This window comes from Notothenia rossii (assembly GCF_949606895.1).
Source record: "Notothenia rossii genome assembly, chromosome: 3".
Lineage (NCBI taxonomy): Eukaryota > Metazoa > Chordata > Actinopteri > Perciformes > Nototheniidae > Notothenia > Notothenia rossii.
Window position 1 is genome coordinate 91,985,128 of NC_136901.1, and position 25,046 is coordinate 92,010,173.

Below are 25,046 nucleotides of genomic sequence, written 5' to 3' on the forward strand. Positions count from 1 at the left end.
TAAACCCAGAATAACTCAAACGTGTCATTCAAATGTGTTTTATATTACATACATTACATTATAATACATGCAGAGCCTCTCTGTTCAATTAAAACCCAAAGAAAATAACATTTTCAAGGTTAGGTGTTTGTTGTGTGGTCACCACAGCGTGGGGGGGCACAGCAGCCAGGTTACACTTGGCGTACTCTGAGATTTCCACTGGGGCAGCCTGCCCAGGGCAGATCAGCTGGTAGTCATCAGCGTTTACTCCACTAGCCCATGCTGGACCATTGCCTTTGACAAGAAGAGGTGGAGGATGTTTTAGGTTTATATAAATAACACATTCATAGCTGAGATTAAGACAGGTAAGTGTCAGTCTCTCACCATTGCTGTTTTCTGGAACAATTGTGTGTTTTATGAAAGCAACCTCCCCTGCATCCTCAACCAAACACCTATAATGAGATGCACAACATAACAACACAAAGATGAGGTGCTCTGGAAGAGAAAGTAAATACCATGGAAATACCTTTATTTGCTTTATTAGACCAGAAGATTGATACCCCTGAATGTTAAGTAAAGGGCTAAAGTCAGGTGGAAGTTAGCTTAGCTTAGCATAAAGAATAAAGCATAGGGAAACAGCTAGCCTGGCTCTCTTGAAAAGTAAAATAAAATGGTTTATTAGCAGCAAAAAAGTTCATTAATTAATACAAGATATCTTTAGTTTTTATGCCATACACAAACATATGTGTGTTTTGGGGTTTTATGAGGAGTTTGTGCTATTCCTTGGCTACCAGGATTGAAACTGAAACAGTTTGAATGTGGATGAATGTCCACTGTCCTTTGTCCTACCTCAAAGCTCCTGCGTAGCCGTTGTACTGCTCTTCAGCACTGGCACTGCACTTTGACTCATCTCCCACCGTTCTTCCACTGCCGGCACACTGAGAACAGAACGGAGAGCTGGGGTCTGAACCGGGGGCCCAGCCGCTGCTGAAGAACTTGGCTGAGGAGAGGACGAGACGAAGGGGGCAGGTGTTACACTCAGAGGAAGGAAGGAAACAAATCATGGATCCTAAAACCTGCATTTCTAGTGCATGATTTTGGAGAAAACGTTATTGTGTTAATTTTGTTCCCTGAGAAAAAATGTTTGTGTCTAGGATCATTTCAATGTGTTCTAGGTCATAGGGAGGTGGTCGAAGTTGATGTTGGGTATGCAAAACACAGAACTGTGGAAACCTAAATGATCTCTGTTTTGTTTCTTTGGTCACCATGGTGATGAGCCGTAATTGCTGTGTTTTGGATCTTACATCTCAGAGATCCAAACAGTGTTGTCTATGTGAAAAATGGTATTAATAGTCTTAAGCTTATCTAACCAAGCGCTCTGAGTCGTCTAAACGCACTAAAAACCGTACAAAAAAATGATGTTTAGTTCCTACAACTTTGTAAATACTGCGCATTCAATAAAAGAAGTCTTTATATTGTTGATCACAAACATAATCTTGGCAGCTTTACGTGTCTTTGGTTACGTATTTGCACATGGGAAGAGCACACGGTCGCTGACTGAAGTCACAGTCTTGAGTCTGTTTGTGGATTCGACCCGTGGGGATGTTCCAGCCAGCAGTTCTGCCGAGTCCAGTGTGGCAAGACCTGTGGCTCTCCAACGTGTCCCAGGTCAGACCTGAACTCTTCTTTACCAAAAGGAGATGATCTTTCCTCCTTCATCACTTTTCGCCATTTATTATCCATTTTCATTGGCTGAAATATAAAATCAAACTGAAGACAAAGTTTTGAAGAATATTTTTGATGTGATTCCTTTTGGAGCACATCTCATTAACTGTATGCATTCCCTGGGTATATCACTCTCAGAGGGGGGAGAAGTACTCAGATCGTGTACTCAAATAAAATTACCAGAGTGTAGAAATACTCTTTTACAAGAAAAAGTCATTCAGAATGTCATTCAATAAAAAGTACAAAAGTATTGGCATCAAAAAATATGCTTAAAGTACCGAAAGTAAAAGTATTTATTATGCAAATTGTCCCATTCCAGAATAATGTATGATGTGTTTTATCATCTGCCAAATCTGCCCCTTCCTTCAGACTTCCTCACAGAGCCCCTCCTCCAACACACACGAACGCTCACATGACCAATGAGGGCACGGGATAAGTTTGTGCACAGACAGAAGGCTGACAGGCAGGTAGGCCATCCAGTTACTTTAGCCGGGCTACGGTTTCCACAAATTAATTTTTCTTATGTATTTGTTGTCAAAGCACTTCATATATTCATTGCTATCGGGATGTTAAGAGCATTCCATGGAATATAACAAAAAGTGCATCTGAAATAAATTACATACCCCACCTTTAACTGATAACATAAGATATAGGCTAAATGAACAACACAAATAAAATAAGTTACATTTATTTGTTATTGGCTATTTTAGGTTATTGGTTATGTTCACATACTTATTTGATTAATAAAATGCAAACCGATCTTTTTCATATGGCTGTTTAAAGTTGTACCCCCTAGATCAGGTCTCTGTAATCGGGCGCTCAAAGTGCACCAGGTTGAAGTATTTTACTTTAAAATGTAAAAAAGAAACTTCCCGGGGGGGGGGGCATACCCCAGGACCCCCCTAGAGGATGTGACGTCCACCCCCCAATTAAAACATGTTCTTACAACACTAAATGCATATGAAGCCTTTCTATATAAACTGTCCACATGTCCTCATTGTTCTTTGTCTACCTCTCCACAAACACCTGCCTCCTTACCTGAATTACATGTTGTGGTGTGTAATACTGTCCCTCCACCAGAAATGAGATGTCTTCCACACCCCTTCCTCCACTGTATGCACACTCATTGTTTCTGTACTCGGTCACTCACCGTCACATTTCACCGTGCATTCCTTGACTGCTTTATTTGGTAGGGCTGTACTGTCTATATATAGCTTTCCTGACACGTGATGCAACATTAGGAACCATTTTTCAAGAGTATGCAATTCCATAAGGCACATTTGTATGATGCTTTCACACCTTGTCATTCTTTTCTTAAAACACATTTCAAGTGCATTGTGTTCCGTCCATTAGGTGTATTTTATTCTAATGCAAAGGACCAGGATTGAAGGAGGCACATTATAAAACCACAGGCCTGAATCGGATGCATATCGAGGCTTGGGTGGTGTTTTGGGTCCTATTTCTTAACCAAGTGGCTACTTAACAAAGGGATTCACTGTATCTGACAGAGTCTGGGTGACTATAGATATTGTGTGTGTTTGGGATATACATGGAGTGGTGTTTTTTAAAACATGAATTTTGATTTTAGCATCACTTGAAATAAATTGAAACTAAAACCAGTGTTGTTTGTCTTTTTATTTTAAAAAGTAAATAAACAAAAGCCACTGAAACACCTCTACAAATGAATGGTTAGGACAAGCTCACCTACATTGAGGAAACAAAAGGAAACACAATATAACATACCTTGGCCCAAAAGACCGAATGCTAAATTCTTTTGAAAGTTATTTTGTTATTTGGTTGAAATAACTCCCTAGTCCCATATACTTAGAATATAGAATATCTAAATCATTGAACTTAATCATTGCTTACTGAGACTTCTACATACATTTTTACCAGAGGTGGGAAGTAGTGGAGTACAAATACTTCGTTACTGCACTTAAGTACATTTTTCTGGTATCAGTACTTTACTCACAACTTTGACTTCTTACATGTTGAACACAAATACCTGTACTTTCTACTTCTCACATGTTGAACTCAAATACCTGTACTTTCTACTTCTCACATGTTGAACTCAAATACCTGTACTTTCTACTTCTCACATGTTGAACACAAATACCTGTACTTTCTACTTCTTACATGTTGAACACAAATACCTGTACTTTCTACTTCTTACATGTTGAACTCAAATACCTGTACTTTCTACTTCTTACATGTTGAACACAAATACCTGTACTTTCTACTTCTTACATGTTGAACACAAATACCTGTACTTTCTACTTCTTACATGTTGAACACAAATACCTGTACTTTCTACTTCTTACATGTTGAACACAAATACCTGTACTTTCTACTTCTTACATTTTGAACACAAATACCTGTACTTTCTACTTCTTACATGTTGAACACAAATACCTGTACTTTCTACTTCTTACATGTTGAACACAAATACCTGTACTTTCTACTTCTTACATGTTGAACACAAATACCTGTACTTTCTACTTCTTACATTTTGAACACAAATACCTGTACTTTCTACTTCTTACATGTTGAACACAAATACCTGTACTTTCTACTTCTTACATGTTGAACACAAATACCTGTACTTTCTACTTCTTACATTTTGAACTCAAATACCTGTACTTTCTACTTCTTACATGTTGAACACAAATACCTGTACTTTCTACTTCTTACATGTTGAACACAAATACCTGTACTTTCTACTTCTCACATGTTGAACACAAATACCTGTACTTTCTACTTCTTACATGTTGAACTCAAATACCTGTACTTTCTACTTCTTACATGTTGAACTCAAATACCTGTACTTTCTACTTCTTACATGTTGAACACAAATACCTGTACTTTCTACTTCTCACATGTTGAACACAAATACCTGTACTTTCTACTTCTTACATGTTGAACCCAAATACCTGTACTTTCTACTTCTTACATGTTGAACCCAAATACCTGTACTTTCTACTTCTTACATGTTGAACACAAATACCTGTACTTTCTACTTCTCACATGTTGAACCCAAATACCTGTACTTTCTACTTCTTATATGTTGAACTCAAATACCTGTACTTTCTACTTCTTACATGTTGAACACAAATACCTGAACTTTCTACTTCTTACATGTTGAACCCAAATACCTGTACTTTCTACTTCTTACATGTTGAACTCAAATACCTGTACTTTCTACTTCTTACATGTTGAACACAAATACCTGTACTTTCTACTTCTTACATGTTGAACTCAAATACCTGTACTTTCTACTTCTTACATGTTGAACTCAAATACCTGTACTTTCTACTTCTTATATGTTGAACTCAAATACCTGTACTTTCTACTTCTTACATGTTGAACACAAATACCTGTACTTTCTACTTCTCACATGTTGAACACAAATACCTGTACTTTCTACTTCTTACATGTTGAACTCAAATACCTGTACTTTCTACTTCTTACATGTTGAACTCAAATACCTGTACTTTCTACTTCTCACATGTTGAACACAAATACCTGTACTTTCTACTTCTTACATGTTGAACTCAAATACCTGTACTTTCTACTTCTCACATGTTGAACCCAAATACCTGTACTTTCTACTTCTTACATGTTGAACCCAAATACCTGTACTTTCTACTTCTTACATGTTGAACCCAAATACCTGTACTTTCTACTTCTTACATGTTGAACACAAATACCTGTACTTTCTACTTCTCACATGTTGAACACAAATACCTGTACTTTCTACTTCTTACATGTTGAACCCAAATACCTGTACTTTCTACTTCTTACATGTTGAACACAAAAACCTGTACTTTCTACTTCTCACATGTTGAACACAAATACCTGTACTTTCTACTTCTTACATGTTGAACTCAAATACCTGTACTTTCTACTTCTTACATGTTGAACACAAATACCTGTACTTTCTACTTCTTACATGTTGAACACAAATACCTGTACTTTCTACTTCTTACATGTTGAACCCAAATACCTGTACTTTCTACTTCTTACATGTTGAACACAAAAACCTGTACTTTCTACTTCTTACATGTTGAACTCAAATACCTGTACTTTCTACTTCTTACATGTTGAACCCAAATACCTGTACTTTCTACTTCTTACATGTTGAACACAAATACCTGTACTTTCTACTTCTTACATGTTGAACCCAAATACCTGTACTTTCTACTTCTTACATGTTGAACTCAAATACCTGTACTTTCTACTTCTTACATGTTGAACTCAAAAACCTGTACTTTCTACTTCTTACATGTTGAACTCAAATACCTGTACTTTCTACTTCTTATATGTTGAACTCAAATACCTGTACTTTCTACTTCTTACATGTTGAACACAAATACCTGAACTTTCTACTTCTTACATGTTGAACTCAAATACCTGTACTTTCTACTTCTTACATGTTGAACTCAAATACCTGTACTTTCTACTTCTTACATGTTGAACACAAAAACCTGTACTTTCTACTTCTTACATGTTGAACTCAAATACCTGTACTTTCTACTTCTTATATGTTGAACTCAAATACCTGTACTTTCTACTTCTTACATGTTGAACACAAATACCTGAACTTTCTACTTCTTACATGTTGAACCCAAATACCTGTACTTTCTACTTCTTACATGTTGAACTCAAATACCTGTACTTTCTACTTCTTACATGTTGAACTCAAATACCTGTACTTTCTACTTCTTACATGTTGAACACAAATACCTGTACTTTCTACTTCTTACATGTTGAACTCAAATACCTGTACTTTCTACTTCTTACATGTTGAACTCAAATACCTGTACTTTCTACTTCTTATATGTTGAACTCAAATACCTGTACTTTCTACTTCTTACATGTTGAACTCAAATACCTGTACTTTCTACTTCTTATATGTTGAACTCAAATACCTGTACTTTCTACTTCTTACATGTTGAACTCAAATACCTGTACTTTCTACTTCTTATATGTTGAACTCAAATACCTGTACTTTCTACTTCTTACATGTTGAACCCAAATACCTGTACTTTCTACTTCTTACATGTTGAACTCAAATACCTGTACTTTCTACTTCTCACATGTTGAACACAGATACCTGTACTTTCTACTTCTCTCATTTCCCAAACAGGCTGGTTCCTTTAGTCTGAATGTGTGTTTGGTGGCGTGATCATTATTATTTAGAGTCATTGCGTGCCTATTGATTTGAACACGATCCGTGTATCCATCATTTCCTGGTCTTCTCTAAAGAAGAGGGACCAATGGAAACGTTGTCATGTTGCCGTTGTTCACCATGGAAACATTCATTAGCTAACAATGACATTATTGTTCTATTAATATAAAGGGAGGTCAGGTACTCTTTAAAACAGCTGCTAGTTATGGGTACTTTTTACTGAAGTACATTTCAAAGCCTCTTTACTTTTACTTGAGTAAAGAAGTTTAGTCAGTACTTCTACTTTTACCAGTCCTGAGTCCTAGATCTGAGTCCTGGTCTTCGAGTCGTGGCTGAACCTGTCTCTGCGGTCCTGCCTGACTCTCACCATACTACTTCCCTGATGGCTCCCACAGGATTGTTGAAATCCTCGTGGATTCATCTTCTTATTATAGACACATGCATTTCCAAACATTTGGTCTACCCACGCTGTAAAATGTATTGTCTCTTTGATTTACACACGGCATCTATTGCACGTCTGTCCGTCCTGGGAGAGGGATCCCTCCTCTGTTGCTCTCCCTGAGGTTTCTCCCATGTTCCCCTTTAAACTGTGGGGTTTCTCTGGAAGTGTTTCCTTGTACGATGTGAGGGTCTAAGGACAGACACACAATGTGGTTTTGCTTATATCCTTGTATTTTGTGGAGATGATAACATTTATAACAGCACTTTCAATTGCTCTGAAAGTTGGGCACGTGTCTTTAACAATATCTTTGAGTTGCTATAATATTTTATTTCACTTCCTCCTTTTATTTTGACTTTTTGTGTCAAGTTGTACACAGTGCGAGGAGAAACACAGTGACTGTTGTCTCTTCAGTAAATATTTTAAGAGCTCACATCACCTGGAATGTCCGGCATATTCACGTTCTACACCTTAAAGCCCCAAGAGACAAAAGTAAAATGTGTGATATTGGGCTAATTAAATAAACTTTGATTAACTTTTATTGCTGTATTTGGCGCGAGAAGTACACTTCACGTCAGAGCCCTCAAGAGCCAGACATAGGCCTAAATGTTTATTAGCGTCAAAAATGTTTTTGCTATTAAAGGTTTTGCTACTCCCTAAACCTCAGGAACAGGATGTAATGGATGGGATTTCTAACAGGTTTGAGATTTTAGATTTTGAAGCTCTTCTCCACTAAAGCAATGAGATCACGAAAGCAGAGATAACCGTTTTGTTGTTACAATGGAGATTCTTTTTAAACGACTTAGACTTGTGTTTTGGGGATCAATAAAGTCCAAACCATCGTCGGGATGTCACCCAATGAGTGACGTCTAAAGAAGATGAAAAATATAAATTAAACATTGTTGAGAAAATGCTGCATCTCTTGCATTTATTGAAGTAGAGGAGCCTTATTGTTTACCTTTTTAATATCATTTTGTTCAGTTTCAATTGCTTGGTTTTCGTGAAATTAGCCTGTTTTCCTCTTAAGTGTAACAGATTGATGCATCTCCAAAGATCACCTTAAAGGCTTCTGAAACTGGGGACAGAAGGGGAGAGGGTACCAGGAAGGCACTTTGTAAGTATTTGAGTGAAACAGGTTGATTACAAGAATTTAAAATAACATAAACACAGTGGCATACTTCCACAGGTGGTGATAGGATGACATGGTGATACACACTCTTGTACAGTAGGTGGCAGTATGCACCTTCAAGTTAATAAGTTTGTGTGTGTGTGTGTGTGTGTGTGTGTGTGTGTGTGTGTGTGTGTGTGTGTGTGTGTGTGTGTGTGTAAATATGCAGTGGTGTTCATTTGTAAATCATTTAGTATAATCACACATTCTGTGTTTTATATTTAATAATTCTGTGTTCTTCATTTATTGAACGTGCAATACCTGACTAGGTCTGAGAGGCGGAACCTCTGAAATGTAGTCACTGTACTCAGAAGATTATTTTTGTGGGGACTTCCCCCTTCATATTGTGTGTTCCTCACGTTTCCTCTTCCCTTTTTGAGAATGTTCCATGTGAGAAGAGTTGGTGTGAGGAGAAAAACTAATGATTTGTTGTATGTTGTCAGATTATCATTGAATAAACGGAGATCGCCTCAACTGTGTGCTGGCTCGGGTCTCATCCATCAACAACACATTACAAGCAGACACCGCTTAACGACACACCGGTTACATGTGTGTGTACAGTGTGGGGTGTCCAGTGTACGTGTGTGCGTGTGCGTGTGCGTGTGTGTGCGTGTGTGTGTGTGTGTTTAAATGGGGGTTAAGCATTGAAGTCTTCAATGTTTTGGTTTTTATGTTGGAACTTGAGCATGATTCCTATCAGAGGGAGGAGCTGCAGACAGGTGAGGGTGTCACCTGAAAGTATGAAGTCAGACTTGTCAGATATCGTTTTACAGCTTGACGGAGCAGGAGGACAACAGGGTGAGTGTTAACACCAGGGTCTGCTTTCTAACACATTAATTATTTACTCTGTCAAACTGGATGTCAGAAAATAACTTATTGGTTAATAATCTGCGTCCTAGAGTCCAATGAGACTTCTGCAAGTGTTGTAAACTTTTATTATTTCCTGTTTTCTGATTCATCAGAGTTACATGTGACGCAGTCAAAATGGAGAGCGGCCTGAAGTCTGACTGATTTCATGTTTTAACGAAGTTTATTATTAAGATGGTTTAGATTGAAGTGTGTGTGTGTGTGTGTGTGTGTGTGTCTCCAGTGTTACTGGTTTTCTCTTAGACTGGTGAAGATGAGTGATTTAAAAGATGAGGAAGAGGACACATCTTCAGTCTCCAGCTGTCTGTCTCTGAAGAGTGACCGGTCTATGGGGAAACCTATAACCTTCAGTAATGAACCTGGACCCTCAGACACAAAGTAAGAGTCTGTTTCTACTGTAACCTGACCTGAAGAGGATTCTGTTTTTAGTACATTAACAAAGTTGAGCTCTTGCTCCTTGTCATCATCAGCAATAATCAAGTCTCCTGTGATTTTGGTGCAGTTTCCCCACTTGAAAGGGACTTGAGGCATCTACTGACTTTGAACAGGATTCCACTCCAAGGACACAGCTTTACTTTTCAGTCTTTTATTTCAGCAGTTTACTGAAAACAGAAGTCCATTTACTTGCTGAAAGGGTCATTTAGTGCAGGGGAAAACCTTTGAAACAAGAAAGATGCATTTAGACAACTAGCAAGTTATTAAAATAAACAAAGCATGCAAACAATACACTGACACTGCTGCCTTAAAGGTGAATATTTTACAAATGAACTGGGAAGACTAAGCACAGAAATATTCATTTAAAAACATAAATTCTCTAAACCCAAGCTCTTTTAAAATCTCCGCAGATTTAATTAACTGGATTTTATTAGCAATGTTTTTAATAAATCAAATGAATTCTTTATAACAAGAAAGATTGTTTCCTCTATTTTAGCAGGAATATTCAGTGAACTAAATTAGCAGGATTTTATTAGAAAGGCTTTTAGTAAATGGAAATGAATACTTTTTAACAATAAATATTGTATTGCATTTATTTATTGTTCTTCTTAAATTCAATGTATTTAACCTCCTAAAATCGTCTATATCCTTTTAACACCTATCAGAGTAGGCTAATTGCAGGATGTTAAATTAAATACAATTAAGGTCCTTCTTTTATCTATCCTTTTAACAATAACTAACAGAGAGTCTAAGCACAGAATGTTCTGCAAAATTAGCACACCAAATTGATACTTAATATACAAACAATGACGCGCAGGGTTATAAAAGGACACGTGGCACACACGCAAACAATTTACCAGAACATAAAACATCTTAGCGCACCGTTGCTCTGCGGACCTCTCACACAACACTAAGGATCTGAGTGTGTTACCGGCTGCCTGTCCTGACTTGGTAGAATGCCTCCTGTCTGCGCGCTTCAGTGTGTTACCGGCTGCCTGTCCTGACTTGGTAGAATGCTTCCTGTCTGCACGCTTCAGTGTGTTACCGGCTGCCTGTCCTGACTTGGTAGAATGCCTCCTGTCTGCACGCTTCAGTGTGTTACCGGCTGCCTGTCCTGACTTGGTAGAATGCCTCCTGTCTGCGTGCTTCAGTGTGTCACCCGGCTCGCACGCTCCAACTATTTAACTCCTTCAGGTAGCGGCACCGGGGCTTTCTGATTAGTGTGATTACACCCGGCTTGCCAGAGGAGGACCGCCTTCAGTGTACATATTTGTAACGTTAATGATTTAATTTCTCTTTAAAATTAAGCTATTTTGTTATTGATATGTATTTATATATATTATTTTTTTACTAATTGTAATCTGTATTTATTTTATCATTATTATAGCCTCAGGCTCTGTTTGACTTTACAGCAATAGTAAATGATCTCCCAGTGAAATCATCCTCACACCCTACGTGTTGGACTTTGTTAAATTAAGCAAATAAAATACAAATATGTAAAACGTTTCACACTCAAATGAATTTTAACAACAGAAACCCACAATCAAGACTCAACAACTCTAAAAGTCTTTAATAAGGTGATCAGTCATAGATCAAAAGCTGCTCTTTAAATAAACTAATGATGTTTAAAACATGTGTTGTTTCCACAGACAGAGAGCAGAGTCTCCAGTCTCCAGCTGTCTGTCTCTGAAGAGTGACCGGTCTATGTGGGAACCTATAGACTTCAGCAATGAACCTGGACCCTCAGACACAAAGTAAGAGTCTGTTTCTACTGTAACCTGACCTGAAGAGGATTCAGTTTTTATGTAATCTAATATATTAAACTGTTCTTTAATGATATCCTGTGAGCAGTTTGTAAAGGAAACACGCAGCAGAGTACAGCAAGCTAACATTATTTGAGGATAATTCAATATGCAATTATATTATCCAGGTCGACATTAAGGACTGCCCGATGGCCCGGGGCCATCTAGTATTTAACTCGGGCCATGAAGCCTCACCTGCTGGTTGCCCGATCGGGCAATCTATTATTCCAGTATCATGCAGCTCGTAGATCCAGTAATGAGTGACCCGACAGTAAAACTAAAAATATCTCTAAGTAGTTACGGTAGTTTGAGAGGTAATTAAAATAGCTACGTGTGATATTCTAACCTGAAGTGTGTGTTTTGTTCCGCTCACCGCTGCATGTGATCATGCAGAGCTGCGTGTCGACTCATCAGCAGCAGCTGATCTCTCTGTCCCGTCAAATTAGACTTCACTCGCGTTTATGTCCATATCGATCAGATCCAGAGAGTTTTAGCTAATGATATGACTACCTGCTTATTAAAAGACTCCGTGACCTAAACAATAAGTGTCGCTATGCAACCGGGTGAGGCCACAAAGTATAGCGCAGCATTATGCATTTGTTTACATGCCCACCGGAAGCCCGAGGCATTAGCAACAGATCAACGCACAATCAACCCATACAGCACATCTCTTTCTCCACATTAAGTGTTACACATTAGAATTGACTACTCTTGTCTGTCACATACTCTTCTTGTCTGTCACATAAGTGGCGCAACTGAAGCGGTATTGCGCTAAAGGGAAATTATTTTGACCGGACATTTTGACCGAAGAGTATTAGATTTGCTTGCTAACGGGAACTCTGACGTCGCCATTTTGTGTGCTTCGCGGATGCGCTCGGCTCCTCTCGACTGCTGCTCGGGTCTGCTCGGTCAGCTTCCGGTTGAGGAAGCATTCCTTCGACCAACTTACAGTAGATAACATTACAAACATTTTTAACAGGGGCCAAAATAACGTAAATAATGTTTGTTTTGGCAGTTATAACTGCATGTAATGTTTTCTACTTTTTTACATCTGGGAAGGCATTTGCCTTCATCAGATGGAAAGTGTCACCTACAGGGTTACTTGGAGAGGGTCCGAGTCCGACCCTTGTCAATTAACTACAGGGGTCCCTCAGGGCTCGGTTCTTGGTCCCCTCCTCTTCTCCCTGTACACAAACTCGCTCGGGTCTGTCATTAGCCCGCATGGTTTTTCATACCACTGCTACGCTGACGACACCCAACTAATTCTGTCCTTTCCCCGCTCAGAGACCCAGGTCGTCGCACGCATCTCTGCTTGCCTAGCAGACATCTCTCGGTGGATGTCTGCTCATCACCTCAAGCTCAACCTTGACAAGACTGAACTGCTCTTCCTTCCGGGAAAAGATTGTCCCACTCTTGACCTAACAATCAACATCGGCACCTCTGTTGTTTCCCCGACTCATACTGCAAGGAATCTGGGTGTGGTCCTAGATAACAAACTGTCCTTCACTGCAAACATCGCTGCTACAACCCGCTGCTGCAGATACACGCTTTACAACATCAGGAGGATACGTCCCCAGCTGACCCAGACATCAGCGCAGATTCTGGTCCAGGCTCTCGTCATCTCACGCCTAGACTACTGCAACTCCCTCCTGGCTGGTCTACCTGCATGTGCCATCCGACCTCTGCAGCTCATCCAGAATGCAGCGGCTCGTCTGGTCTTCAACCTTCCCAAATTCTCCCACACCACACCGCTCCTCCGCTCCCTTCACTGGCTTCCAGTAACTGCTAGAATCCACTTCAAGACACTGGTACTTGCGTACCATGCTGCGAATGGATCTGGCCCTTCCTACATCCAGGACATGGTTAAACCGTACACCCCAGCACGTGCACTCCGCTCTGCATCAGCCAAACAGCCAACCGGAGACGAGGTGCTGGAGTCGGCCGGTACGCCGACAGGACTCGGGGAGCTGGCGTCGGCCGGTACGCCGACAGGACTTGGGGAGCTGGCGTCGGACGGACAGCCAACCGGAGACGAGGTGCTGGAGTCGGCCGGTACGCCGACAGGACTCGGGGAGCTGGCGTCGGACGGACAGCCAACCGGAGACGAGGTGCTGGAGTCGGCCGGTACGCCGACAGGACTCGGGGAGCTGGCGTCGGCCGATGAGTCAGCAGGTGACGAGGAGCCGGAGTCGGGACCATGGTTACTGGAGCCGGCACTGAAGCCGGGACCATGGCTGTAAGGTCCGGTTCTGGAGCCGGAAACATGGCTGTGTGGGCCGGCACTGGAGCCGGAAACATGGCTTTAAGGTCCGGGTCTGGAGCTGGAAACATGGCTGTAAGGTCCGGTTCTGGAGCCGGAAACATGGCTGTAAGGTCCGGTTCTGGAGCCGGAAACATGGCTGTAAGGTCCGGTTCTGGAGCTGGAAACATGGCTGTAAGGTCCGGTTCTGGAGCCGGAAACATGGCTGTAAGGTCCGGTTCTGGAGCTGGAAACATGGCTGTAAGGTCCGGTTCTGGAGCCGGAAACATGGCTGTAAGGTCCGGTTCTGGGGCCGGAACCATGGCTCTTGGGGCTTGAGCTACTAGCTTGGCCTTGCGACTCCTCCTCTTAGCAGCCGCCTGAATACTCCGTGGACCTCCATAAGCCAGACGAGCTCCAGAATATGACTCCTGGACAGGAGCAGGAACTGGGGCAGAAGCACGGGCTGACTGCAGACGGAAACCACCGAGGCGTATGGTGCCAGGTTGGAAATTGGGAGGCCGGGAGCTAGCATGCCTGGGGCTAGCAGGCCGGGAATCACACACAGGGAGGATCTTTGAAATCCAGCCAGGTAAGAACTTCACCATACCTGGTTTCTCTCTAGCCATCTGGCGCGCCTCCGACAATACAGCCTCCCGCTGCTGAACTCCGGGTGCTCTTTTCCATCTATCCGAGCAGTTAGCCAAAAAAAAGGAAATATTTAATAATTCCGACTCGAACGGATCTGCTGGGCCCATTTCTTGGTCGGTTCGTACTGTCCCGGTTTGGGAAACAAGCAGGACCCAAATGCAGATATAAACTGAAAACTTCCTTTATTTCAAGGCTATGATCTATATAGACAATGACAAAACAGAACACTCACCGCAGAACTAGTCAGGGAACAAGACGAACCGACCAAGACAGACAGACAACCCAGAACTTAAATACACACAAGATTCAATCACACAACAAGACACAGGTAAGGAGGGAGGAGAAAACACAGGGGCCCAGGTGAACATAATCAGACAATTAGACACACCAGAGAATGACAAGAGGAAAACACAGGGAAAAGGACCAGACAATAACCCAGAGGAAAACATGACATGGAAAACAGCAAAAACACCCAAACCTACAAAACTATAAACGTGACATAACATGAGAATCGTGACAGAGTCAATGCAAAGACCCAGATCCGTGCCTGGCAACACGAAGGAAGTGAAGATGGGAAATTCATATCACCTGCGTATTCGTGCAGCGTGACACATTTCAACTTGAGTGTAAAGTCTGTGACGCTCTGTTACAAAAAGCTGTCAGTGTTGAGATTGTGCTCCTGTGGTCTCTGACGGTCTGAGGGGAATCAGAGAGGAGAACAGAGCTCTCCAGCAGCTCATATTCAATCAGGGTTATTCATGTTCCTGTTTAAACCAGAGACTGTCTGTGGTGCTAACTATATAGTCACTGCTGTACGTATGACTACATGAAGTTCTTCTGAGGGCTGATGGAGCAGCTACAATGTTAGCCTAGCTTTAATCAAACCCATCTCATTCAGAAAACAAACATTTGTAAATGTTGATGCTCGTTGTGTTGGAGACAGACCTGACAAAGCTTTAACTCAGGATCAAATCAGTATCATTCTGTTGTTATTTAGGCATCCTTTCCAGATGTTTATTGCTCTGAATTCACAGCAGATTCTCTGTAAGTTGGGTTTATAAAGCACCAGGTTAATACAGCTGTGTGTCTTAGTAGATGCAGTGAACTTGTGCTCCTCTGTGTCACGATTCTCATGTTATGTCACGTTTATAGTTTTGTAGGTTTGGGTGTTTTTGCTGTTTTCCATGTCATGTTTTCCTCTGGGTTATTGTCTGGTCCTTTTCCCTGTGTTTTCCTCTTGTCATTCCCTGGTGTGTCTAATTGTCTGATTATGTTCACCTGGGCCCCTGTGTTTTCTCTTCCCTCCTCACCTGTGTCTTGTTGTGTGATTGAGTCTTGTGTGTATTTAAGTTCTGGGTTGTCTGTCTGTCTTGGTCGGTTCGTCTTGTTCCCTGACTAGTTCTGCGGTGAGTGTTCTGTTTTGTCATTGTCTATATAGATCAGGGGTGCCCACACTTTTTTGGCTGGTGAGCTACTTTTGAAATGACCAGCTAACCGAGGTCTACCAACCAAAAATAAAATCCCAAATTGCAAGGGTTGCTGAATAACACGTTTTATTTTTACATGGGATAACTACAATAGGGCTGCAACAAACGACTAATTTGATTATCGATTAATCTATAGATTAATGAAACGATTAATCGACTATTCGGACTACTGCTGTGTGCCTTGCACAATTTCTCAAACGCTCTTATTTAGCCATCAACTTTTAGATTTAGTTTGAGGTTGTTTTAGGCATGTGGAAACTAACAATGAAGACAATAAAGATGAATACTTGATTCAAAAATACATATATTATTAAATTAACTGAACAAATTGTGAACAAAATTAACATTGCTTTTTATTTGAATTAAATAAATAATATTTCACATCAAAAGAAACAACAATGTTTTAACAAATCGTATTAAATAATGTGATGACAGAACTGTAAACAGAATAGCTGAAACTTTAACAAAATAAATAACTCAGTTACTAAGTCTAATCATTAACCCATGTTCGTATAATGTAGTTAACTCCGTGTGTTGCTGCTAGCATACATAACACCTGACGTGGAAACGTTACTCGTGGATGGGGCTACAGAGCTACGAGAAAGACAGTCGAACCCGGTGCATTCCTCCGTCTGAATGTGGTGCACTTTTGCTAAATGTTTAGACAAATTGCTCGTGTTACCGCCCTTACATGCTAAACACTTTTGGTGACGAGCATTGTCCACCTCAAGACGGGTAACATATAACCACACCTTGGAGCGCTTCTCTCCACCATCTCCTCCGTGTGTTGCTGCATGTAGGAGCTGCGTGTGTGTAAACTGCCCCGCCCCCTTGCAAACAGACGGGGGAGAGAGAGATCTCTTCTGGATTGGAAAGATAGAAAATACACCGACCATAGACGCATTTGTTTGTCTTTTTGCATGTTAGAAACGAGTTGGCGACACTAAGACTAAGAGATAATGTTTGTGTAGCAATAATACATGACCTTTCTCTTTCTCAACTCGCTACTCGGAGGGAAGTCGCTGTCATATGCCTTGTGAACACTCCGATAATGCCTCTCCACGTTACCTTTCTTTGGCAGAGCGACGCTTGCTTTACAAATAAGGCAAATAACCTTTGAATGTGACATCACAAAAAAAGATTCTCCCTCCCATTCTGTGTGGAAGTGGTATGTCTTTAGCTTTTTGCTCGTTCCCGCACTCATTTTGTTGTTTGTCTCTCCCGGCACTTGACTGATTTTGTATCGCTTTGCATTCTGGGTTAACAGACTGGAAAGCAATAGGTCGCTTTTTCTGTCAATCAAGTAAACTCCTGAATTAAGTGGCAGGGAGGCCAAGGGAGGAGGAATCAAAAGCTGTTTTGTCTATTTTAACGGAGCTGGATTTATTTTTTTTATGAATGACTCGCGATCTACCAGCATTGCCCCCGCGGTCGACCGGTCGACCGCGGTCGACGTACTGGGCACCTCTGATATAGATCATAGCCTTGAAATAAAGGAAGTTTTCAGTTTATATCTGCATTTGGGTCCTGCTTGTTTCACAAACCGTGACACTCTGGGGGATGTCATGATTCCAGACAGGATGCTCTTTGGTTTCATGATCATGTGAATTGTAAGCTATCTACCTGATCACAAAGGTATATTGTTTAGACCTTTTTTTAAATATCAAACTAGAATGTTCCCCCTTGTTGTACCTTTGGTGATAATCAGCTCCCCTAAAGTGCTATAAAGGATGTGCTCATCTCCACAGAGGGAAGAGGAAGAGTGGTGTTCCTGTGGAGGAGCAGCTGTCCAGCTGTGCTCTGTGTCAGGACGTCCTGAAGGATCCAGTCTCTACCAGCTGTGGACACTGGTTCTGCACACAGTGCATCACCTCATACTGGGAGCAGAAACCTCCATCAGGAGACCCCTCCTGTCCCCAGTGTGGAGAAAGATCCAGAACCAGAGCTGGCCTGCAGACAGCCAGTCAGAGCAGCTCTGTACGAGGTAAGAGGCCGAACTCATGCAGCGTCTTATTCCTCTTCCTGGTTCCTTTGGTCTGGATGAGGTATTCTGTTGTAGAGCAGAGACATTCAGCTGTTTGCAAAACATTTACACTCTGTCTGTTTTTATTAGTTTGATTGTTAGATTCTCAAAAGCATTTCCTGATTCTCTCCTGTTTCCTTCTCTTCCAGCAGATAGTGGTCTGCAGGAGGTTCTAGATGAACATAGGCTCAGTCTGAGGAGGAGATGTGAACGTGTGACTGAAGGAACTAATCAAAGTGAAACCCTCCTCAACAGCATCTTCACTGAGCTCTACATCACACAAGGCCAGAGTGAAGAGGTTAATACCCAACATGAGGTGAGGTAGCTGGAGACAGCTTCCAAGAAGGAGACCCTCCATGACACTCCAATCAAGTGCCAGGACATCTTTAAAGCCTCACCTGACCAACAGACTCTCATCAGAGCGGTCCTGACCAACGGAGTCGCTGGAGTTGGAAAAAGTTTCTCAGTGCAGAAGTTCACTCTGGACTGGGCCGAGGGTTTGGGAAACCAAGATGTCAGTCTGGTGATCCCGCTCTCCTTCAGGGAGCTGAACCTGATCAAAGGTGAGCAGTACAGTCTTCTCAGGCTGCTCCATGTTTTCCATCCAACCTTACAGAAGCTCACAGCAGAGCAGCTGGCTGTCTGCAAAGTGCTGCTCATCTTTGACGGCCTGGATGAAAGCAGACTTTCTCTGGACTTCAGAAACAATGAGGTTGTGTCTGATGTCTCTCAGCAGTCCTCAGTCAACGTGCTGCTGACAAACCTCATCAGGGGGAAGCTGCTTCCCTCGGCTCTCGTCTGGATAACTTCCAGACCTGCAGCGGCCAATCAGATCCCTCCTCAGTGTGTGGACAGGGTGACAGAAGTACGAGGCTTCACTGACGCCCAGAAGGAGGAGTACTTCAGGAGGAGATCGAGTGATGAAGACCTGTCCAGCAGAATCATCTCTCACATCAAGAGCTCCAGGAGCCTCCACATCATGTGTCTGATCCCAGTCTTCTGCTGGATCACTGCTGCAGTTCTGGACCACATGTTGACTACAGACCAGAGAGGAGAGCTGCCCCAGACCCTCACTGACATGTACTCACACTTCCTGCTGGTCCAGACCAAGAGGAAGAAGCAGAAGTATGAAGAGGGACATGAGACGAGTCCACAGCAGCTGACGGAGGCTGACAGGGAGCTTCTCCTGAAGCTGGGGAGGCTGGCGTTTGAACATCTGGAGAAAGGACACATCATGTTCTACCAAGAAGACCTGCAGCGCTGTGGTCTTGATGTCACCGAGGCCTCGGTGCACTCAGGACTTTGTACAGAGATCTTCAGAAGAGAGAGTGTGATCTTCCAGAAAACAGTCTACTGCTTTGTTCATCTGAGCATTCAGGAGTTTCTGGCTGCAGTCTACATGTTGCACTGTTACACCATCAGAGACACAGAGGTACTGAAGGACTTCCTGCAGGGAGACTGGCCCTATGAGAACAGTAAAAACAGAGATCAGGGTCACCCATCCCTGGATGTCTTCCTGAAGGGAGCCATGGAGAAATCCCTCAGAAGTAAAAATGGCCACCTGGACCTGTTTGTCCGCTTTCTCCACGGCCTCTCTCTGGAGTCCAACCAGAGACTGTTAGGAGGCCTGCTGGGTCGCACAGGCAAGCGTCCAACAATCATACAGAGACTCTTCAGAGGCCTGCTGGGTCACAAAGACTTCAAGAGAGCCATCAACAACCTGAAGAAGATGAGCAGTGGTGAAATCTCTCCTGACAGGATGATCAACATCTTCCACTGTCTGACAGAGATGAAGGACCTCTCAGTACATCAGAAGATCACAGAGTTCCTGAAGTCAGAGAACAGATCAAAGGAAAAACTCTCTGTGATCCACTGCTCTGCTCTGGCCTACATGCTGCAGATGTCAGAGGAGGTTATGGATGAGTTGGACCTGGAGAAGTACCACACATCACAGGAGGGACGACTGAGACTGATTCCAGCTGTGAGGAACTGCAGGAAGGCCAAGTAAGTCCAGATGTGATTCACTTTATAAACTAATCAGGAGTTTAATTATTCAAATAAACACTATAACATTTCTGATGTTTAAATACTGAGAGCAAAATAAACCAACACTGTTCTTCTATTTATTTATAATAATAGTTAAACTGAAGCGTTCCTCTCTTCGTATTGAGTGATGGAGGAGACATGTCAACCACATGAAGGACTCTAGAGGTTCCTCAGCATGTGATCACACCACACAGCAGGACTTACAGTTATCACAGAAAGATGTTATTATTACTTTCTAGTCGTTTCTTTATCATCAAACAGACACACGTTTTCATCACAATGTGTTGGAGTTTAATTCACATTTAAATACATCTCTAATATTCAAGTGATTTATTTAAAGGTCACCTATTGTGCAAAATCCTCTTCTTCGTGTCTCTCCTACATCAACATGTGTCCCCTCTTCTTCATGTCTCTTCTACATCAACATGTGTCCCCTCTTCTCCATGTCTCCTCTACATCAACATGTGTCCCCTCTTCTCCATGTCTCTTCTACATCAACATGTGTCCCCTCTTTTCCATGTCTCTTCTACATCAACATGTGTCCCCTCTTCTCCATGTCTCTTCTACATCAACATGTGTCCCCTCTTCTTCATGTCTCTTCTACATCAACATGTGTCCCCTCTTCTTCATGTCTCTCCTACATCAACATGTGTCCCCTCTTCTTCATGTCTCTTCTACATCAACACGTGTCCCCTCTTCATGCCTCTTCTACATCAACATGTGTCCCCTCTTCTTCATGTCTCTTCTACATCAACACGTGTCCCCTCTTCATGTCTCTTCTACATCAACATGTGTCCCCTCCTCTTCATGTCTCTTCTACATCAACATGTGTCCCCTCTTCATGTCTCTTCTACATCAACATGTGTCCCCTCTTCTTCATGTCTCTTCTACATCAACATGTGTCCCCTCTTCATGTCTCTTCTACATCAACATGTGTCCCCTCTTCTTCATGTCTCTTCTACATCAACATGTGTCCCCTCTTCTTCATGTCTCTTCTACATCAACATGTGTCCCCTCTTCTTCATGTCTCTTCTACATCCAAATGTGTCCCCTCTTCTCCATGTCTCTTCTTCATCAACATGTGTCCCCTCTTCTTCATGTCTCTTCTACATCAACATGTGTCCCCTCTTCATGTCTCTTCTACATCAACATGTGTCCCCTCTTCTTCATGTCTCTTCTACATCAACATGTGTCCCCTCTTCTTCATGTCTCTTCTACATCCAAATGTGTCCCCTCTTCTTCATGTCTCTTCTACATCAACATGTGTCCCCTCTTCTTCATGTCTCTTCTACATCCAAATGTGTCCCCTCTTCTCCATGTCTCTTCTTCATCAACATGTGTCCCCTCTTCTTCATGTCTCTTCTACATCAACATGTGTCCCCTCCTCTTCATGTCTCTTCTACATCAACATGTGTCCCCTCTTCTCCATGTCTCTTCTACAAAAACATGTGTTCCCTCTTCTTCATGTCTCTTCTACATCAACATGTGTCCCCTCTTCTCCATGTCTCTTCTACATCAACATGTGTCCCCTCTTCTTCATGTCTCTTCTACATCAACATGTGTCCCCTCTTCTTCATGTCTCTTCTTCATCAACATGTGTCCCCTCTTCTCCATGTCTCTTCTACATCAACATGTGTTCCCTCTTCTTCATGTCTCTTCTACATCAACATGTGTCCCCTCTTTTTCATGTCTCTTCTACATCAACATGTGTCCCCTCTTCTCCTTGTCTCTTCTACATCAACATGTGTCCCCTCTTTTTCATGTCTCTTCTACATCAACATGTGTCCCCTCTTCTCCTTGTCTCTTCTACATCAACATGTGTCCCCTCTTCTTCATCAACATGTGTCCCCTCTTCTTCATCTCTCTACTACATCAACATGTGTCCCCTCTTCTTCATGTCTCTTCTACATCAACATGTGTCCCCTCTTCTTCATGTCTCTTCTACATCAACATGTGTCCCCTCTTCTTCATGTCTCTACTACATCAACATGTGTCCCCTCTTCTTCATGTCTCTTTTACATCAACATGTGTCCCCTCCTCTTCATGTCTCTACTACATCAACATGTGTCCCCTCTTTTTCATGTCTCTTCTACATCAACATGTGTCCCCTCTTCTTCATGTCTCTTCTACATCAACATGTGTCCCTTCTTCTCCATGTCTCTACTACGTCAACATGTGTCCCCTCTTCTTCATGTCTCTTCTACGTCAACATGTGTCCCCTCCTCTTCATGTGTCTTCTACGTCAACATGTGTCCCCTCTTCTTCATGTCTCTTCTACATCAACACGTGTCCCCTCTTCTTCATGTCTCTTCTACATCAACATGTGTCCCCTCTTCTTCATGTCTCTTCTACATCAACATGTGTCCCCTCTTCTTCATGTCTCTTCTACATCAACATGTGTCCCCTCTTCTCCATGTCTCTTCTACATCAACATGTGTCCCCTCTTCTTCATGTCTCTTCTACATCAACATGTGTCCCCTCTTCTTCATGTCTCTTCTACATCAACATGTGTCCCCTCTTCTTCATGTCTCTTCTACATCAACATGTGTCCCTTCTTCTTCATGTCTCTTCTACATCAACATGTGTCCCCTCTTCTTCATGTCTCTTCTACATCAACATGTGTCCCCTCTTCTTCATGTCTCTTCTACATCAACATGTGTCCCCTCTTCTCCATGTCTCTTCTACATCAACATGTGTCCCCTCTTCTTCATGTCTCTTCTACATCAACATGTGTCCCCTCTTCTTCATGTCTCTTCTACATCAACATGTGTCCCCTCTTCTCCATGTCTCTTCTACATCAACATGTGTCCCCTCTTCTTCATGTCTCTTCTACATCAACATGTGTCCCCTCTTCTCCATGCATCTTCTACATCAACATGTGTCCCCTCTTCTTCATGTCTCTTCTACATCAACATGTGTCCCCTCTTCTTCATGTCTCTTCTACATCAACATGTGTCCCCTCTGTGGAAAGAGACTAAAAGTTTCAGGAACAAAGATTCTCTCTCTTTTTGATCCATTTCTATAAAAACCTGTCTGAAAATGAGCTGATCAGATGTTGGCCACTTTGTGATGTCATAACGATGTGTTGGCTTGTGTAACCATTAGCCAATCACCAACCAAGGTAACACCCCCCCCCCCCCCCTTATCACCTGAATCTCCTCCTAGAGCTCCATTGAGTTCTTTGTAACCAAATCTCTCTCAGAGGGGCGTGGGGAGGGGCTCCTTTTTTTCATCTAAAGTAACAGACAGAAAATCAGCACTTTGGAAACAGAGCTGAAACAGAGGGGATTATGGGTAATGCTGCAATGATCTGTTTTGTGTTTCAGCCAATCAGAGACAGGTTCTGTATATATCTGAGACCTGTGATATATTGATGAGAAACAGTTTAATAGGGGACCTTTTAATTTCTGTTTCTTTTGGTAACAGTCAGTGACAGCAGGAGCACAGACATGTGATCAGATCACACTGACAACACATTCAACTCTACTATAATATATTATGATATATTATATAAAATGGACTGACAGCAAATCTCCATCAGAACATGTCAAATATGTTTTCATCAAATGCTTCAAGTTAATATAATGTTTCCTCTTGTTTTAACACATGTTGTAATATATGTGTTATTATAGACTTACTGGCTGTGGACTCTCAGAGACTGAATTTGAAGTCTTGGCCTCAGCTCTGAAGTCGGACCCCTCCCATCTGAGAGATCTGGACCTGAGTCACAACCCTCTGAAGGATTCAGGAGTGGAGCTGCTGAGTTCTGGACTAAAGAGTCCAAACTGCAGACTGGAGGCTCTCAGGTCAGTTCACTGACTGCAGTTCATACAGATCTGTTTGTGTTTATGATTTTCTGAATTTGAACAAATACATTTGAATTGTTATTTCTTCCATGTTTGCTAATGACTGAATATTGATCAGAGTAACAAAGAGAAGGTGAATGTGTGAGGGAGAGAGTTTGAGCTTCCACAGACTCACCCTGTGCTCCATGAGTTAGTGGAGATGCTGTCAGTACTGAGGAGCTGTGAGGGAGATGAAGGAGTTGTGTGTTATGTTCACATTTCGCACCCTTTGGTAATGTTCGGGTCAAATTGACCCGGGACATATTTCAGGGTTTCAAAAAAATACAGAACTAAATTCAACATGCACATTTCCTTATATATATTGTCTTTAACTCATTCCCCAACAATATAAATGAAATATATGATTAGTTTTTGAAAATACTCTTTGCTAGATCAAAGTGTCCATGGTTTTTTGTGTTAAAAATATCATTTATGTTAAAAAAAAAAAATACACTGTAATAAAAACTAGGTTTACATTTTGCTCATGCTTTTCTAGGACAAATGTAAATGAAACATTTTTTCATGAATGTTTGTTATTTTTAATCTGTCATATAATAATCAAAGCCCTGAAGGAAATAAAGCAATTTAGCAGCAATTAAAACACAAGAACCACACATCCAAAAGTGTTTGGCTGTGAAATAGAGAGAGAAGGAAACATCCATATAAATGACATAGAACAGATATAAACACAAAGCAAATCAAAACAATTAACAGTCACTATTCATAAAATACAGTATATCCAAAAAAGATATTGATGAAGTGACGCTGCAGAACATCATGTGAGTCAATGGGCAAGTCTGTTTAGGAAACACATGGTGTAGAACTTCTTCCTGTGTATAGCACAGGTGTACTTGTTGCAGTTGCTGCATGTAGTCTGTGTCTTGGAGTCCTTTGAGGGTCCACAGACCTAACAGCTGGCTGTGGGGTCTTCCAGCAGCTGGCTGTGGGGGTTATCCAGCAGCTGGCTCTGAGTCAAGTTCATCTTCCAATTCGCTGTCAAATTCTGAGTTTACCTCCACATTATCCTCGTCTTCAGAAATGTCTTCCTGTTCCACTTCACCATGTTCTTCTAATGCATTCCACTCACTCTCATCCATTATTAGCTCCAAGGCTCTGAGCAGAATATCTTTTGGCCATTTTGTTGGTAGATAA

General features: G+C 41.8%; 3 protein-coding genes across 4 annotated transcripts in view; 2 read left to right on the forward strand and 1 right to left on the reverse strand.

Moving 5' to 3' along the window:
- LOC307030933 (uncharacterized protein) overlaps positions 1-25,046 on the forward strand; it is a 354,919-nt gene that overhangs the window by 91,047 nt on the left and 238,826 nt on the right. The window lies entirely within an intron of this gene.
- LOC307034572 (serotransferrin-like) lies at positions 89-1,450 on the reverse strand (the record flags this gene model as incomplete). The annotated part of the gene is made up of 3 exons (XM_079673404.1): positions 829-1,450; positions 364-431; positions 89-273 (listed from the first exon to the last, which is right to left on the reverse strand). The coding sequence occupies exons 1-3, from the start codon at positions 1,059-1,061 to the stop codon at positions 89-91; spliced, it is 486 nt and encodes a 161-aa protein (XP_079529530.1). The 5' UTR covers positions 1,062-1,450.
- On the forward strand, positions 9,194-23,812 carry LOC307030939 (uncharacterized protein). 2 transcript variants are annotated; one of them, XM_079667572.1, is made up of 6 exons: positions 9,194-9,297; positions 9,590-9,744; positions 11,451-11,555; positions 17,729-17,964; positions 18,153-20,007; positions 23,682-23,812. In XM_079667572.1, the coding sequence occupies exons 2-5, from the start codon at positions 9,620-9,622 to the stop codon at positions 18,326-18,328; spliced, it is 642 nt and encodes a 213-aa protein (XP_079523698.1). In that variant the 5' UTR covers positions 9,194-9,297; positions 9,590-9,619; the 3' UTR covers positions 18,329-20,007; positions 23,682-23,812. The 2 variants fall into 2 exon arrangements, with proteins under 2 accessions (XP_079523698.1, XP_079523699.1); XM_079667573.1 differs by having other exon boundaries at positions 18,156-20,007.